Consider the following 14,640-nt stretch of genomic DNA (forward strand, 5'->3'; position numbering starts at 1 on the left):
TGTTGAGTGTGGTGAGTAGTTGTTGAGGAGTGTGGTGAGTAGTTGTTGAGTGTGGTGAGTAGTTGTTGAGAGTGGTGAGTAGTTGTTGAGGAGTGTGGTGAGTAGTTGTTGAGGAGTGTGGTGAGTAGTTGTTGTTGAGTGTGGTGAGTAGTTGTTGAGGAGTGTGGTGAGTAGTTGTTGAGTGTGGTGAGTAGTTGTTGAGGAGTGTGGTGAGTAGTTGTTGAGGAGTGTGGTGAGTAGTTGTTGAGTGTGGTGAGTAGTTGTTGAGGAGTGTGGTGAGTAGTTGTTGAGGAGTGTGGTGAGTAGTTGTTGTTGAGTGTGGTGAGTAGTTGTTGAGGAGTGTGGTGAGTAGTTGTTGAGTGTGGTGAGTAGTTGTTGAGGAGTGTGGTGAGTAGTTGTTGTTGAGTGTGGTGAGTAGTTGTTGAGGAGTGTGGTGAGTAGTTGTTGAGTGTGGTGAGTAGTTGTTGAGGAGTGTGGTGAGTAGTTGTTGAGGAGTGTGGTGAGTAGTTGTTGAGTGTGGTGAGTAGTTGTTGAGGAGTGTGGTGAGTAGTTGTTGAGAGTGGTGAGTAGTTGTTGAGGAGTGTGGTGAGTAGTTGTTGAGGAGTGTGGTGAGTAGTTGTTGAGTGTGGTGAGTAGTTGTTGAGTGTGGTGAGTAGTTGTTGAGTGTGGTGAGTAGTTGTTGAGGAGTGTGGTGAGTAGTAGTTGATGAGAGTAGTGAGTAGTTGTTGAGTGTGGTGAGTAGTTGTTGAGTGTGGTGAGTAGTTGTTGAGTGTGGTGAGTAGTTGTTGAGTGTGGTGAGTAGTTGTTGATAGTGGTGAGTAGTTGTTGAGGAGTGTGGTGAGTAGTTGTTGAGGTGGTGAGTAGTTGTTGAGTGTGGTGAGTAGTTGTTGAGTGTGGTGAGTAGTTGTTGAGGAGTGTGGTGAGTAGTTGTTGAGTGTGGTGAGTAGTTGTTGAGGAGTGTGGTGAGTAGTTGTTGAGTGTGGTGAGTAGTTGTTGAGAGTGGTGAGTAGTTGTTGAGTGTGGTGAGTAGTTGTTGAGTGTGGTGAGTAGTTGTTGAGGAGTGTGGTGAGTAGTTGTTGAGGAGTGTGGTGAGTAGTTGTTGAGTGTGGTGAGTAGTTGTTGAGGTGGTGAGTAGTAGTTGTTGTTGAGAGTGGTGAGTGATCAGTAATTGTCGCTTTTAGTTTTGCAATCCCACTGCTGCCTTGGGGGCGCCTGAGTCGCGTCTTCGCAGTGCGCATGCGCGCGGGACGTGGCGGGGCCTGGGCAGAAGCTGAGCGGAGTGGGGACCGGGAACGAAGCCGAGAAGCCCCGGGACGGAGACCAGGACACGACCCGGAGACCAGCACACGGAGACCAGCACACGACTCGGAGACCAGAACACGGAGACCACAACACGACATAGAGACCACAACACGGAGACCAGCACACGACCCGGAGACGAGAACACGACCCGGAGACCAGCACACGACTCGGAGACCACAACACGGAGACCAGAACACGACCCGGAGACCACACCACGGAGACCAGAACACGACACAGAGACCAGAACACGACCCGGAGACCACAACACGGAGACCAGAACACGACACAGAGACCAGCACACGACCCGGAGACCAGAACACGGAGACCACAACACGACACAGAGACCAGCACACGACCCGGGACAGAGCAGAGACCAAACCAGGGCCTGTGATTAGAACCAGACCCGAACTCGGGCTGTAGCCTCTCGGGGGACAGTCCCTCGAGCGGAACCAGAAACTACGAACCGGAGGCCGACAACGCGGACCCAGAGCCCGAAGCCGGAGGCGACCGGACCCCGAGACCCGGACCCCGAGACCCGGACCCCGACCGAGGACCAGGAGCCAAAGGGAACGAGGAGGGGGAGCCCAGGTGAGCAGGAGACGGCAGAGACCGAACTGGGGTCCGGTAGTCGGTCCCCGAGATCACTGCCACGACAGACGCGGGGAGAGAGAAGTACTCGGATATCAGGAAGCGGGGACCGGCAAGGGGTAAAACGGATTGAGGGGCGGATGAGCGGTGCTTTGTGATCAGGCGATGGGATAGGGGATCCGGGAGAGGGGATCGAGGACCTGTGAGACGGTCGAGGGGCTCAGGATAATATAGAGGGGACTTGGATGAGGTATCGGGGGGCCCGGGAGAAGAGATCTGTGTCCCGGGGTCGTGGGTTCCGGATGCTTTGTTCCACGTTGGGGCTCGGGGTGGAACGGTTCACAACTCGTGCCACTGCCACTGCCACACTCCTCACTAAACACGGTGATGAGCTACTGACAAGCGTGTTCTCACTGCCTTAAGACTAAACATCAAATATACACATTCAAACGCTACACATTAAACTCCTAACGGCACCGTCAGCCCATCGGTACAAGGCGCGATATTTCAGATGAAAAATTAAGATAATTAACAGCTAAATTCCGACGCGTTACTTTTCTTGTCTACAAAAGCAAGTACAATTCACAATATATCTGCGTCTATAAAGCTTAACACGTCTACGCTTATACATCCAACCACCAGAAGTGATTTTCTCCCTGCTCAAGCCAATATGGGCACCAACTCAATTGTGTTGGCGACCGAGGGGTGTTTGTGGAAATTTCACAAACCCTACTCCACAGAAAAGCCACATGTTGTTTTCATGCATCAAAATAAAATACAAAACCATGACACATAAAACCACAAGCCCAGTCACACAAAAACATGACTCATCACAGACCATGCTTATCATTAGCTCTGGTCCAACCAATGTGATCACCAAACAAACAGTCGTTTACAGGCGGTGGCACCTCGGTGGTTTTTGCGTGGTAAACTTTGCCAGAAGGTATCCCCACATACATTGAGAATGCTAATGTACGTTTCAGGTGACGTTTCAGGACTTTTCATTGCCCTCGACGGAGCTGAGCCACCGCCAACAACGTCCCTGCACCAGCAACGCCATGACGTGTCGTGACAGAACGCAGGAGTTCATGGCTACCTGCAAGTCCATGCAAACGAGACAGGTACAGACCATCAGCCCCCAAGCCCTCACCCCTAACTCTAAACACTAACCCAGCCTCCTGCACTCACGTGACAACTTACTCAACTCGAAGAATCGGTGAAGCATCTTTATTTAACCGGGTTCTGAGAGAACTCGGGTCAACCCTAGTCCAGTTGAGTTTGCACAAGTCGGCTGTCCATGGAAATCAGGTGATAGTGTGTACATTGGGGGCTTTGGATCACTCATGATCAGCCATGTGTGTGAGGTGGATAGACCACAGAGCACAAGTGTCGTTAGTGGGCACCTATTTTAGGTTGGCACAACATGCTCGCTGTGGGTAGAGCCGTGACTGCTCACTTGATACTCTTTGGCTCTCTTGTGTTGATCTTCACAAATTACGCCAGGTATTTATTTAAGGCCGAGTTGACCTATACGATTAAAAGCGAGATCTCTGTGAGGTGGCTGGGTTTTCCACGGTTTTATCAAAAACACAAAACGTAACGCTCGTGTGAGACTGACTGGGCAGGCAAATGCAGTGGGTTTGTTTGGCCGTGAGATTATTGACCATTATTGATTGGTTGATTTTTATTGCAGAACGGCATCCAGGTGAACAGGCCGCTGGCCAATGCTGTGCGGCAGAGAAGCGAGTTCACCCTAATGGCCAAGTGAGTGCCCCAGCCCAGCACCCTGCGTTTCATATGCTCATGCCGCTCGGTGTTACAGGAGTTTGGCACGGTTAAAACTCTCTCCGGGTTAAAACTCATGTTTGAAACGAGCTTCTATATCCTCTGCGTGTGCTGCGTGTGCAGGAGGATAGGCAAAGACCTGAGCAGTACATTTGCCAAACTGGAGAAGCTGACTCTGCGTAAGTAATTGTTGTCTAAATGTGTAGTGCCCTTCATCACAGCTCGTTGAGTGCTCCACGCTAGGCTACACACGTGTGCGCACATAATGATACAAGTCACTGTGCGTCGCATTAATTAACGTCCATTACAACTCTTGCTCTTTTTCCGCAGTCGCGAAGAGGAGGTCCCTGTTTGATGACAAAGCAGTGGAGATTGAGGAGCTGACGTACATCATCAAGCAGGTGAGAGGCCAGTTCGGTGTTCGCTCGCTGTGCGGTCAGTGCACGGGGCCTGGGACACACGGCCTGCACTCCGCGACAGGGGCTCTCCACCCACGAGGAGCAGAGCAGAGCTTGCTGCGGGGAGGCCTGGGAGATAATATCCACCCACCCCATGTGGTCCCCGTGGTGCTTCTATGTGGTTCCTGTGTTTTCGAGTCAAAGAGTGCGATGATGAGTGGAGCATCAGGTGAGCTTAGTGGGTAATGGAAGTTGGGCAGGAGCAAGCCTGACTGCAGTCAACTGACCTAGATGGGGCAATTTTCACCTTTGTGTGCACAGCAGCATTTCCTGAGCCTTTTGTTATTCTCTGCGCGTTTTAGTTGAGTAAACAAAGGGCCATTGTTAGCCGCACAGTGATTCTGACTGCATTTCCTGTTTGTTTTTCATTGCTCACGGTTGTGTTGGCCTGTGCCCCCTCAGGACATAAACAGCCTGAACAAGCAGATCGCACAGCTACAGGAGTTTGTGCGCGCCAAGGGGACGCAGAATGGACGACATATGCAAACGCACTCCAGCACCGTTGTGGTGTCATTGCAGGTACTAACCCATACTCACGTTCCCTCAGAGGGATTGGCACATGCAGTCCCACTCGCCCGCCTGGTCCCCTTGCCTTGCAGGAGGCCTGTCGTATTATTATAGCTTTAAACCCGAGCTGGTAAAAACCATTGTCTATATTCGCAGATGTAGACATCAAGTCATAGACGTCATTGACTTGATAAAATAAGTGGACTTGTGTGGGACATGTGGTTAGGAGAAAGCTGATGGCTCGTGGTTGACAGTACCGATGGGGTGGTAACCAAAAGAGAGAACACATCCAAGAGCGTGTGCTGTTGCTCGATTGATTGTTTTATCACGTGACCGTGAGAGATGGCGATGGCTTGAGAAGGCCTTCATCCATCAGTGAATAGATCATGACCAATGATGAGTTGATCTTTCTTCCATTCACAGTCCAGGCTGGCGTCAATGTCAAATGAGTTCAAGAACGTGCTGGAAGTCAGGACAGAGGTGAGTGCGTTGTTGCACTCATTGTGATGCTTGAACTCCGAACCTGTTTCACCGTAAAACATTCCACCTGGTGACGCGGTGCCGCTGGTCCTCCTCCCACAGAACCTCAAGCAGCAGCGGAGTCGACGGGAGCAGTTCTCTCAAACCACCATCTCCACGCTGCCCCCGCCCATCGCTAATGGCCATGGTGAGACACTGCTCAAATACGTGCCTCCTGGGTCACCGAGTAGACCGGGGCCAGGCAGGCAGAATGTGGGTGAACATGTTCTGATTAGGACTTGCTATGTGGGCTTTGTCATTGGAGCGTTTACGATTGGCGTGATCGGTTGTTTTGTCCTGCTAAATGTCTATCTCTACTTGGACAACTTGCATGACGTCTCTAAACGTCCTTGCCATCGTATTCCACGGAAGGGTAGTGTTTTAATGGTGAAAACCGGACACCCTGCATCACTGCGAACATTGTTTTGACTCGGATCGGTTTACTTGTTACCGTGTGCTTATTAACAAAATCCAATAATAATTTGGGAAAGAAAATCTGAGCCCTTGAGGCTGCGTAGAGTGCAGCGATGCCGGCGTTGGTTGTGATCTCTGCTGCTGCGGTGCTGCGGTGCGCTCGTGGCAGCGGGGTCGGTGCTGATGCAGGACGGCGCGCGCAGTGCAGCTGGGGGGGGCGATGTGGCCATCAACATGGACGCGCGGCAACAGCAGCAGCTGCAGCTGGTGGATGAGCAGGTATTTACTTGACTATTTGACACCCCTCTTTTTCAGAAGCAACCTGGCCACAAATGATAGTTCAACAAAGTGGCTTATAATGTGGACATGTTTTGCAAATACTCTAAACGCATGTTTCTAAATGTTGAGGGAAAAATCCACATGACCACTGGGAGAACATGCAAACTCCAAATATACACGCATCAGGGTCGGGATGGGAGTGCACACCTTGCACTGGAGAGCACGGGCAGGCCCCGGGCTAGTGGAGCGATGAGAATGCTGATCCTTGCAGTGGGATATATAATTGCATTGTGGGGCACTTGACACGTGCATTGTGTTTAGCGTTTTTTTTTTGCGTGTAGGACTCCTACATTCAGAGCCGCGCGGATGCCATGCAGAACATCGAGTCGACTATTGTGGAGCTGGGCACCATCTTCCAACAGCTGGCACACATGGTTAAAGAGCAGGAGGAGCAGATACAGAGGTGCCGCCCTCTCCACTAACATTTCTGACTCATCGTTACAATTTGCTAGCCAATGCATTGGGAGTGATGCGGGGTCACATGGCCTCGTGTGTACATGTATCTGCTCGTTTGTGTGAGTGTGAATTTCAGTAAGTGTGCTCTTGTGCCCTGTATGTGTGCGCGTACTTGTGTTTGGGTGTGTACGTGCATGTGGGTGCATGCGTGTGTTCATGTTACCGTGTTAATGTATGTTGAACGTCTTTCGCACCGTACGTAGCCTACCGTGATTATTGGAGGTGTGGGTGTATAGTAGCACAGTGGTTGGCACACTGCTACAAACCCCTACTGTCTGAATGTGAATTCCAGCCACAGCTAACATCAGTGGAAGCGTTATATGAACTCTTGCTGGGTCTCGTCGGTGTCAGTAGTCGGAATGACTAGAAAAGAGAATGATGTATACATCCTCTTTGCGTATGTGTCTGTGCACAGGATTGACTCCAACGTGGAGGACACACAGCTGAATGTTGAGGCCGCTCACTCGGAGATTCTCAAGTATTTCCAGTCCGTCACCTCCAACCGCTGGCTCATGGTCAAGGTCTTCTTCATCCTCATCGTTTTCTTCATTATCTTCGTTGTCTTTCTGGCATAGGATGGGTCCCGGGAGGCACCCACCGGCTTCTTCTGGTTCCTTACGGCCTCACCGATCCCCCCAGCATTCGCGTTGCCACGCCATCTCCTCCTCTCCCCTGCGCCATGTTTTGTGCCCTTGGGTTTGTGGGAGTGAGCGACTGTCAAACATCTCTCCCTGTTGGAATGTAAACAAAGCCACAGCCCGATGGGGGGAAGAGGCCACCCAACACCCCCCCACGTGGATGGTCTCTGTAGCTTCTGGGCCGTGTTGGCTTCTCTCCTGTGGGTGGAGTTATTATTCCAGGTGGTTCCACAGCCAAGGATGCCTCGTTGAGCGATGAGCGAAGTATTCAGGTGTTGGGGAAGCGTTGACGAGAAGAGTGGCCGTGCGGTGGCGCTCGGTGAAAGCACTTTGTACTCACGCCTGGATGAGTGTGTACGGTTCTGAGCAGAGCTCGGGTCACGCGTGCTCGCATAAGGGAAGTCATTAGGGTAGGATTTTTAGGGTTCTCAACACGTCTCGTGTAAGCTGAGCTCATTAGGACAGGCATCTTAGTTTTCTTAGGGTTCAGAGCAAAGGTGGTGGTTACCTCTCCGCTCCTTGGGTCCCATGAAGCCGTAAACCCAGGGGGAGGCCTGGCAACAGTTTTTCTTAGTCCCGACTTGTAAAAAGGAGTAAATAAATGAACGTTGTGTATGTGAGCGCAGAAATATACGTCCTTTAGGTGTGTGTGTGTGTTTGGAGACCACGCTGGCTTTACGGGAGCAGCTGTAGCATTAGGCCTGGCCCAAGGGGGTGGTCACCACTATCCCCTGAATGATCATGAGTCCTGTGTCCAGCTCCGACACAAGTCACTCTATGTTCATCTGCATCTCTCAGTGTACATTTCCGTCAGGAGGGTGAGCACCCTTGTCATTACAGTGCGAGGCTGGGTTACAGATAAAATGGGCTGGGTTTAGGGCTGTTACTCTGAAGACTGCATAAATACCTTACGTGGAAATGTATTGTTATATTTATCTGGGATAAAAACTCAGAAAATGTCACGCAAGATGATTTATGCAGCTGACCAGCAGCCATCTCACTGCGGCCGCACAGATCTTGTGCTGGTTTGGCCTGTCCGGCCGGGTCGGACCGTGCTACACACGCTCTGCTCCGTTGTAAATAGCGATCGGTAAAAGCGCACTGTGCCCGGCGTGGGAGTGAAGCGAGCGTTGGCTCTGCAGACCTGCAGGGTGCGTGGTTACGTGCTTGCTCGGAAATCCACACACGCTCGCACGCTCGCACACTTGCACACTCGTACATTCACACACGCTCGCGCATGTACACTAATATTTTCTCAAGTTTCTGTATTAATAAACTCTTTACTGTTCTTGACCCTCCCGGATTTCAGTCGTGTGCTAACCTTGAACGAGCTTGGCAGGTATCCTAATCTCTTGCACTCGTGTGGATATGGGTGGGTTGAGTGCAGATGTTCACCTCTCGATCAGTGAAGCGGGCAGCCTTAGATTTTATCCCAGGGCCTACGAGGCTGAGTCATGGCCGAAATGCACAAAGCCAAGCAGTGGCCGCAAACCATTTAGGTCGAGGCCAGGGCACCACGGTGGCGAGATGTTAACTACCTTGCCTGCTATACAGAAGGTTGTGAGTTCGACCCCAACCCTGACACCTGTATGTTTGGAATTTGCATGTTCTCCCCTTGGTCGTGTGGATTTTTATCCGGGTCTTCCTGGTTTTTCCCTCCACATTTAGAAACATGCGTTTAGAGTATTTGGCTGCCTTAAACTTCCACGTAAGTCTCTTCGTTGAGCTATTATTTGTGATCAGGTCACTTCTGGAAAAGAGCAATATAGGCTCAGTGGGCCTTGCCTGGTAAAATAAAAAGTTTAGTTAAAAAAATTAGTGTCAAGGGCTTGGGGTCCTCTCGGCTGTGGTCAAGGCTGAAACAATTGATTAATTCCATCGAATTAACCTCTCCATTTCAATTTTTGGCAGAGGGGGCGGATCAATTAGTAGTCAATATTTAGAAATGCTATGGAAGTTATGAGAAGTTACGTGTGACCACCCGATGTGATGAATATAGTATAATGAAAAATCGTTGCATGGAGAACAAAAATCCATGAAGAAGGTACACCCCTTCGTCCCATCACCCCATCACCATTGGCTCACCCATCGACAAACTGGCCCGATATATGTCTGAGACCTTACAGCCATTCACTGGTAGGACCACCTCTTCTGTACTTAACTCGGCTCACCTGGCATCGTCAATTAAGGACATCTCACTCTCCCCAGGTGATTTGCTCGTCAGTTTCGATGTTTCTTTGTTCACCAAAGTTCCTGTGCCCGATACCATTGCAATCATTGAAGATTTGGTCCAACCAAATCTTCAATGATGTACAGGCCCTGGTGAGACACTGCCTCACCAATACTTCACCTGGAATGGAACATTCTACAAACAAACTGAAGGCACCCCAATGGGTTCTCCCTTATCTCCGGTCGTAGCCAATGTTTTCATGAAATTTTTTAGACGGACGCCATCCCGGCATCCACTCTACGCTCGTCCTTGTGGAAGAGATACATGGATGACACGTTTGTCATCTGGCCACATGGCCGACCGGCTCTGAACCATTTCCTCAACCACATCAATTCCATACACCCAGCCATCAAATTCACCATGGAGGTAGAAAAGGATGGCAAACTACCTTTAATGTCCTAATCAAAAAGAGACCAGATGGCTCAATGAGCCATTCTGTCCGCAGGAAAGCAACCCATACTGATGCCTACCTAAAACCTGACTCCCACCACCATCCATCCCCGAAGAATTCCCTCATCAAAACTCTATACCATAGAGCTCAATGTATCTCCGACCATGAACACCGAACCAGTGAACTGAAACACGTACACCAAGCTCTCAAGGCGATTGGATACTCTGACTACACAATCCACAAAGCCATCACCCCAACCGTGAGGAAAGAGCCATCTCAGGATCCAATCAAAATCATCACCTTGCCATACGTAGCAGGGATAACCAAAAAGATTTCCAAAATCATGAACAAACACAAGATCCAGGTCCGATTTAACACTACATAAAATTCGTGACCTGATCCCATCTGTGAAGGACAAGATCCCTGACATGCAATATCCCAGCGTCTACAAACTAAGCTGTATCTACAGCAGCAGTTACATTAGGGAAACTAAGCGACATGTCTCGGACCGTGTTCGTGAGCATAAGGCAGATTTGAAACACGGTAGGACCAATACTTCTGCCGTGGATGATCATTATTTTAATGCGTCTGGCTCACACGAAATGTATTTCTCTAAGACGATGGTACTTTGCAAGCCCACTGCTATCAACAAAGATTCGTTCATGAAGCCATCCATATATACAGACACAGACACAATTTGAACCGAGAAGATGGTTACAAACTCAGCAATCATTGGCAAGATGTCATCAACCACTTTGGGTCATGACTTGATTTGCGTTCTCTTGTCAAGGGAGCACAGGTCAAATCATGACTTGATTTGTGTTTTCTTCTTACCTTAACCCAGGGCACGTATGTCCCGCCCACTTCGTTCTGACACCAGGACGTTTTGTTGGTACTCCTCGTTCCATGCTTCCACTGCCAGAGCGCTTGTGCCACGCCAACTTTTTTAAACCTTTAAAAAATGTTCCTTCGGTGACCTCCCCCTCATTTCCTCCTGAAGACGATCAATTGTGTTGTGACTGAAACGGCGTGGTTTTTTATTATTTTTATTTTACCGAAATAACCTAAGAATACGTCGACATTATAGACTGCCAGTACGCTCGCTCAGGTTAAGAACCATTGCTACAGTCTACATTATAGACTGCCAATACGCTCACCAAGCTTAAAAACCAGGCTACAGTCTACATTATAGACTGCCAGTACACTAACCGAGGTTAAGCACCAGGCTACAGTCTACATTATAGACTGCCAGGACACTCACTCAGATTAAGAACCAAGCTACAATATACGTTAGTGATTTTTTAAATTATTTTTTATTATTTAGTCACTTTATTTGTATTATTATTTTTCTATCTCCGTGACTTTACCGAAAGAACCAAAGAATATGAATTCCCACAGTCACGAAAGTGAAGTCAAAACATAATAATAGCGTCTTGCCAAAATCCGCCACTGGGGGGCGTCAGGGCCTCAAGTGTTGAGCACGCGAAAGGAGACGGGAGCTGGTCGCGTGATGCGTAGGTATAAAATTAAAATTAATAAAAGTAAAATATATATTTTTTTATTTTACTTTGACTTTACCGAAAAAACCTAAGAATATGAATCATTGCAGTCACGAAAGCTTCAAATCTAGAATATTTCGGTAAAGTCACGTAGGTACAAAATAAAATCAATCACGACATTTCGGGCGCAACACAAGCGTCCGTCATCAGGTGGGGAAGCACCGAAAGAACCAAAGAGTATGGATTCCTGCGGTCACGAAAGCTTAAAATCAAGATGCACATTGAACCTGTTGCCGGGTCATCACCAGCATCACCAATCACCTCGCTAAAAACATCACCGTGACCACTCGCGTTATCACCACCACCATCATCATCACCATAATCCCATCCCCACCAACATCATCTATATCAGTGGTTCTCAACATAAGTAATTGGTGAATAATAATCACGTATGAATCTGCCAATATAAAATAACTACGATTCGATTTAAATCCATATGGTAACCTAGATCGATATTAAAGACATTTCTATGTGATTCCCAAGAGGAACCAGCTAGCGAGAACAAATTAGGTTACGCATGCAGAGCGTCGGTTGAATTTGTTTTATTCGCTTGCAGTTACTAGCTAGTTAGGATACATTTCGATTTAAAGCTTTCGTGACTGCAGGGATTCATCTTCTTGGTTCTTTCGGTAAAGTCACGTGAGGACGGCTGCTTGCGTTGTGGCCGAAACGTCGTGAGAATTATTTTATTATGTTTTATTATTATTTTATTATTTCACTTCTAGTTAGGATACCTCCCAAAATGGTCAATTTGGTTAAAACATTGATGTTCATTATTCATACATTTATTTCTCAGAACCGTTTTGTTGACATAAAATTTTACAAGGGGTAGAGTCGCCAACAAAGGTTGAGAACCACTGATCAATTCCATTACGAAGCGTACAATCATCTCGTCACCATTACCACCGCCATCAGCACGTGGCGACTGCGCATGAACGTTCACGGCTGCCTAGCAACCGTTGCATGGGACCGGCGAGGATTGACCTCAGCCCCCTCCCCCTTCTCCACATACACACACCGTGTGTGTACACCTATCGCACCCCATGTATACATCCTGTGTGTGCAGTTATCGCGCACGATACAACCGTCGGCTCTTTTCTATCCACTGCTGGATGAGGACTCCACCATGTCATGCCAATCGCTCACGGTCCCATGATGCCACGCTCCGTCTCACCTCTGCACATCAACTGATCTCTAGATTTGAAGTTTTCGTGACTGCAAGGATCCATACTCTTTGGTTCTTTCGGTAAAATTACGTAGTTGAAAAATAAAAATTATAAAATGAAAATAACTAAATTAAATCACGACGTTTCGGAGGCAACACAAGCTTCCGTCATCAGGTGGAACAGCCGCAGCAAAATTACTGTAGTGAATAGAGAGACTCGATTAGCTATGACTTCTTGTCCCATGGTCTATTAAAATCTCTAACAGATGAGTGGAATTCCTCCCCGTAAAGGTGGTTAATTCTAGATTTGAAGAATGAATTGAGTTACTTTCATTTATTTATTTTTCATCTACGTGACTTTACCGAAAGAACCAAAGAGTATCAACTGATCTCGTTGCTCCATCTCCTTGGGGGTTATCCTCATTTCGTCACCAGTCTCGACCATCAACCTCCATCTCCATCAGTCGCGACTTGTCCTGCTCAAGCCCACATACTTTTTTAAAACAGTTACTGTTTCTGATTTGCGTGTGCTTTCTATTCCACGTGTTACTCGTTCCATCTCTCACAGTATTGCTAACGTACACCTCTCGCTCCACGCTCGTGCAGTCTTCGTTGGGTATTCCATTTCCTTTGTCAGCGCTCTCGGTCCAGGTCAATGTCACTCACAAAAGGCGATATGACGCGCTGCCTGGAACCGCCTTCTCTGGCAAATACATTCCGTCCTCAAATCGTGGGACCAAGCCTCAATAATTCTAGTCTTCGATAGGAGCGTGTTTGTTTGAATAATCACCGACCGATTGACCTATTATCACGTGAAGATCATAGGGAACCGAGTGGTGGTCCAATATTGAGGAGCAAGTTGGAGTGAGAATGATTTTTCTGTTGCACAAATACAAATTCTCGTGAAGACAAATGAATATCGCACGCACACTTGTGCCTGGCTTTTACAAACTATGAAATATAATTTTATTCAGCAGAACCTTACGCAGCTATGCAAACGTTCACAAACCAACGCTAAAATAATAATAATACACAGGTCTCATCGACACCATCTCTAGAGGGCCCCGTGTGGAGACGGAGCCCTCGCATTAAGTCTGCTGACAAAGCAGAGCACGCTTGTAATGGTATGGACATTTGTACTACACCACAACAAGTGGGACCCCCACAGCGGTTAGGAACGCGTCTCCGAGAACCACGCACACTGCCGCACTCCAATTCCCTTCACGAACGCATTCCAAATGGAGTTGAGATGGTATGTTGATTTGCTCTTTCCGTCCGCGACGAGAGGAGGCAGTGGGAGAGGCAACTATCATTCTTGTGAGCATGATCCAATATGACAGCGGGGTTAGAATAGAAGTATTATGAACTCGGGCCGATTGAAACCCCGGCCACATCGATCAAAGAGCCGAGAAAACCTTGGAGACAAGAAAACGACATGTACTCTACAGCAAAAATGACGCTTTGCAAATACCGTCTGCAAACGTGTTTTGTTCTCACCGCTGCTCCTCGTCTTCCATACTGCTAATTAAATACAAACGCGTGTCGGGAAGCCTTGCAGAATCCATGCATGTGCGTGATTAGTCTTCCTTGTTCAATGCGAATACGGAACCGTGTTTGCACTCGAGCACAGGTGAATGCGATTGCGAATTCAACAGGAGAGATATGAGATACATCGATGTACGGTAGTCCACAAAGAATATTTCTGGCCAACAGAAGACACGTAAACTATCACCTTACCCAAAATCATAATAAGGGGTTTACTGTCGCTGAGATCTCGACATTTTGGCCGACTGGCCTTGTTCAGTGACAGTACACAACTTATTTTAATTAACCTGCTGCAAAATCACTAACGGAGCGATCCTAACACAGGGATTGAAAACGTTCGCGACCATAATGTTTGTAAATTACTGCACTGGCGAGGACGCCGTACATGGGAGTGCGACGGATTGACCCCATTCGTCCTTACAATCAGAATGACGCTGCTGCTAAAAAACAAACCAAGGCGCTATTATCACAGCAAACGACGCCACGAGTGGCGCGCAACTCGTGCGCGGCAAATGTTGATTGGAACCGAGTACTTGAATCATTATGTTTCTTAACGGGAACCAGTGACGCAGCGTGCATCAGCCGCACCGAACCTCACAAAAATAATATTCAGGGCCTACCTTGGCTCCTTCCACCCTCAGCCAGTATATATGCAAGGACTGTTTTCTTGGAATTTCTCTTACTTGATACAGCTATCGTGCTGTGACGGTTCCACCTGAAGACGGAAGCTTGTTTTGCCTCCGA

General features: G+C 48.3%; 1 protein-coding gene across 1 annotated transcript; it reads left to right on the top strand.

Moving 5' to 3' along the window:
• Nucleotides 1-1,213: 1,213 nt before the first annotated feature.
• Nucleotides 1,214-8,294, top strand: STX5 (syntaxin 5). The gene is made up of 11 exons (XM_078868080.1): nt 1,214-1,890; nt 2,874-3,011; nt 3,584-3,654; nt 3,799-3,854; nt 4,006-4,076; nt 4,536-4,652; nt 5,064-5,120; nt 5,223-5,307; nt 5,743-5,852; nt 6,194-6,315; nt 6,784-8,294. Exons 2-11 carry the CDS (start codon nt 2,949-2,951, stop codon nt 6,941-6,943), a joined length of 912 nt encoding a protein of 303 aa, XP_078724206.1. The 5' UTR covers nt 1,214-1,890; nt 2,874-2,948; the 3' UTR covers nt 6,944-8,294.
• The last annotated feature ends 6,346 nt before the right edge of the window (nt 8,295-14,640 follow it).

The sequence above is a fragment of the Lampetra fluviatilis genome, chromosome 25, assembly GCF_964198595.1.
Source record: "Lampetra fluviatilis chromosome 25, kcLamFluv1.1, whole genome shotgun sequence".
NCBI classification, from domain to species: domain Eukaryota; kingdom Metazoa; phylum Chordata; class Hyperoartia; order Petromyzontiformes; family Petromyzontidae; genus Lampetra; species Lampetra fluviatilis.

Coding starts and splice junctions, on each gene's coding strand:
- STX5 (XM_078868080.1), top strand. CDS start 2,949: ATGACGTGTCGTGACAGAACGCAGGAGTTCATGGCTACCTGCAAGTCC. Junction 3,655..3,798: donor GAGTTCACCCTAATGGCCAA/GTGAGTGCCCCA, acceptor CTGCGTGTGCAG/GAGGATAGGCAAAGACCTGA. Junction 3,855..4,005: donor ACTGGAGAAGCTGACTCTGC/GTAAGTAATTGT, acceptor CTTTTTCCGCAG/TCGCGAAGAGGAGGTCCCTG.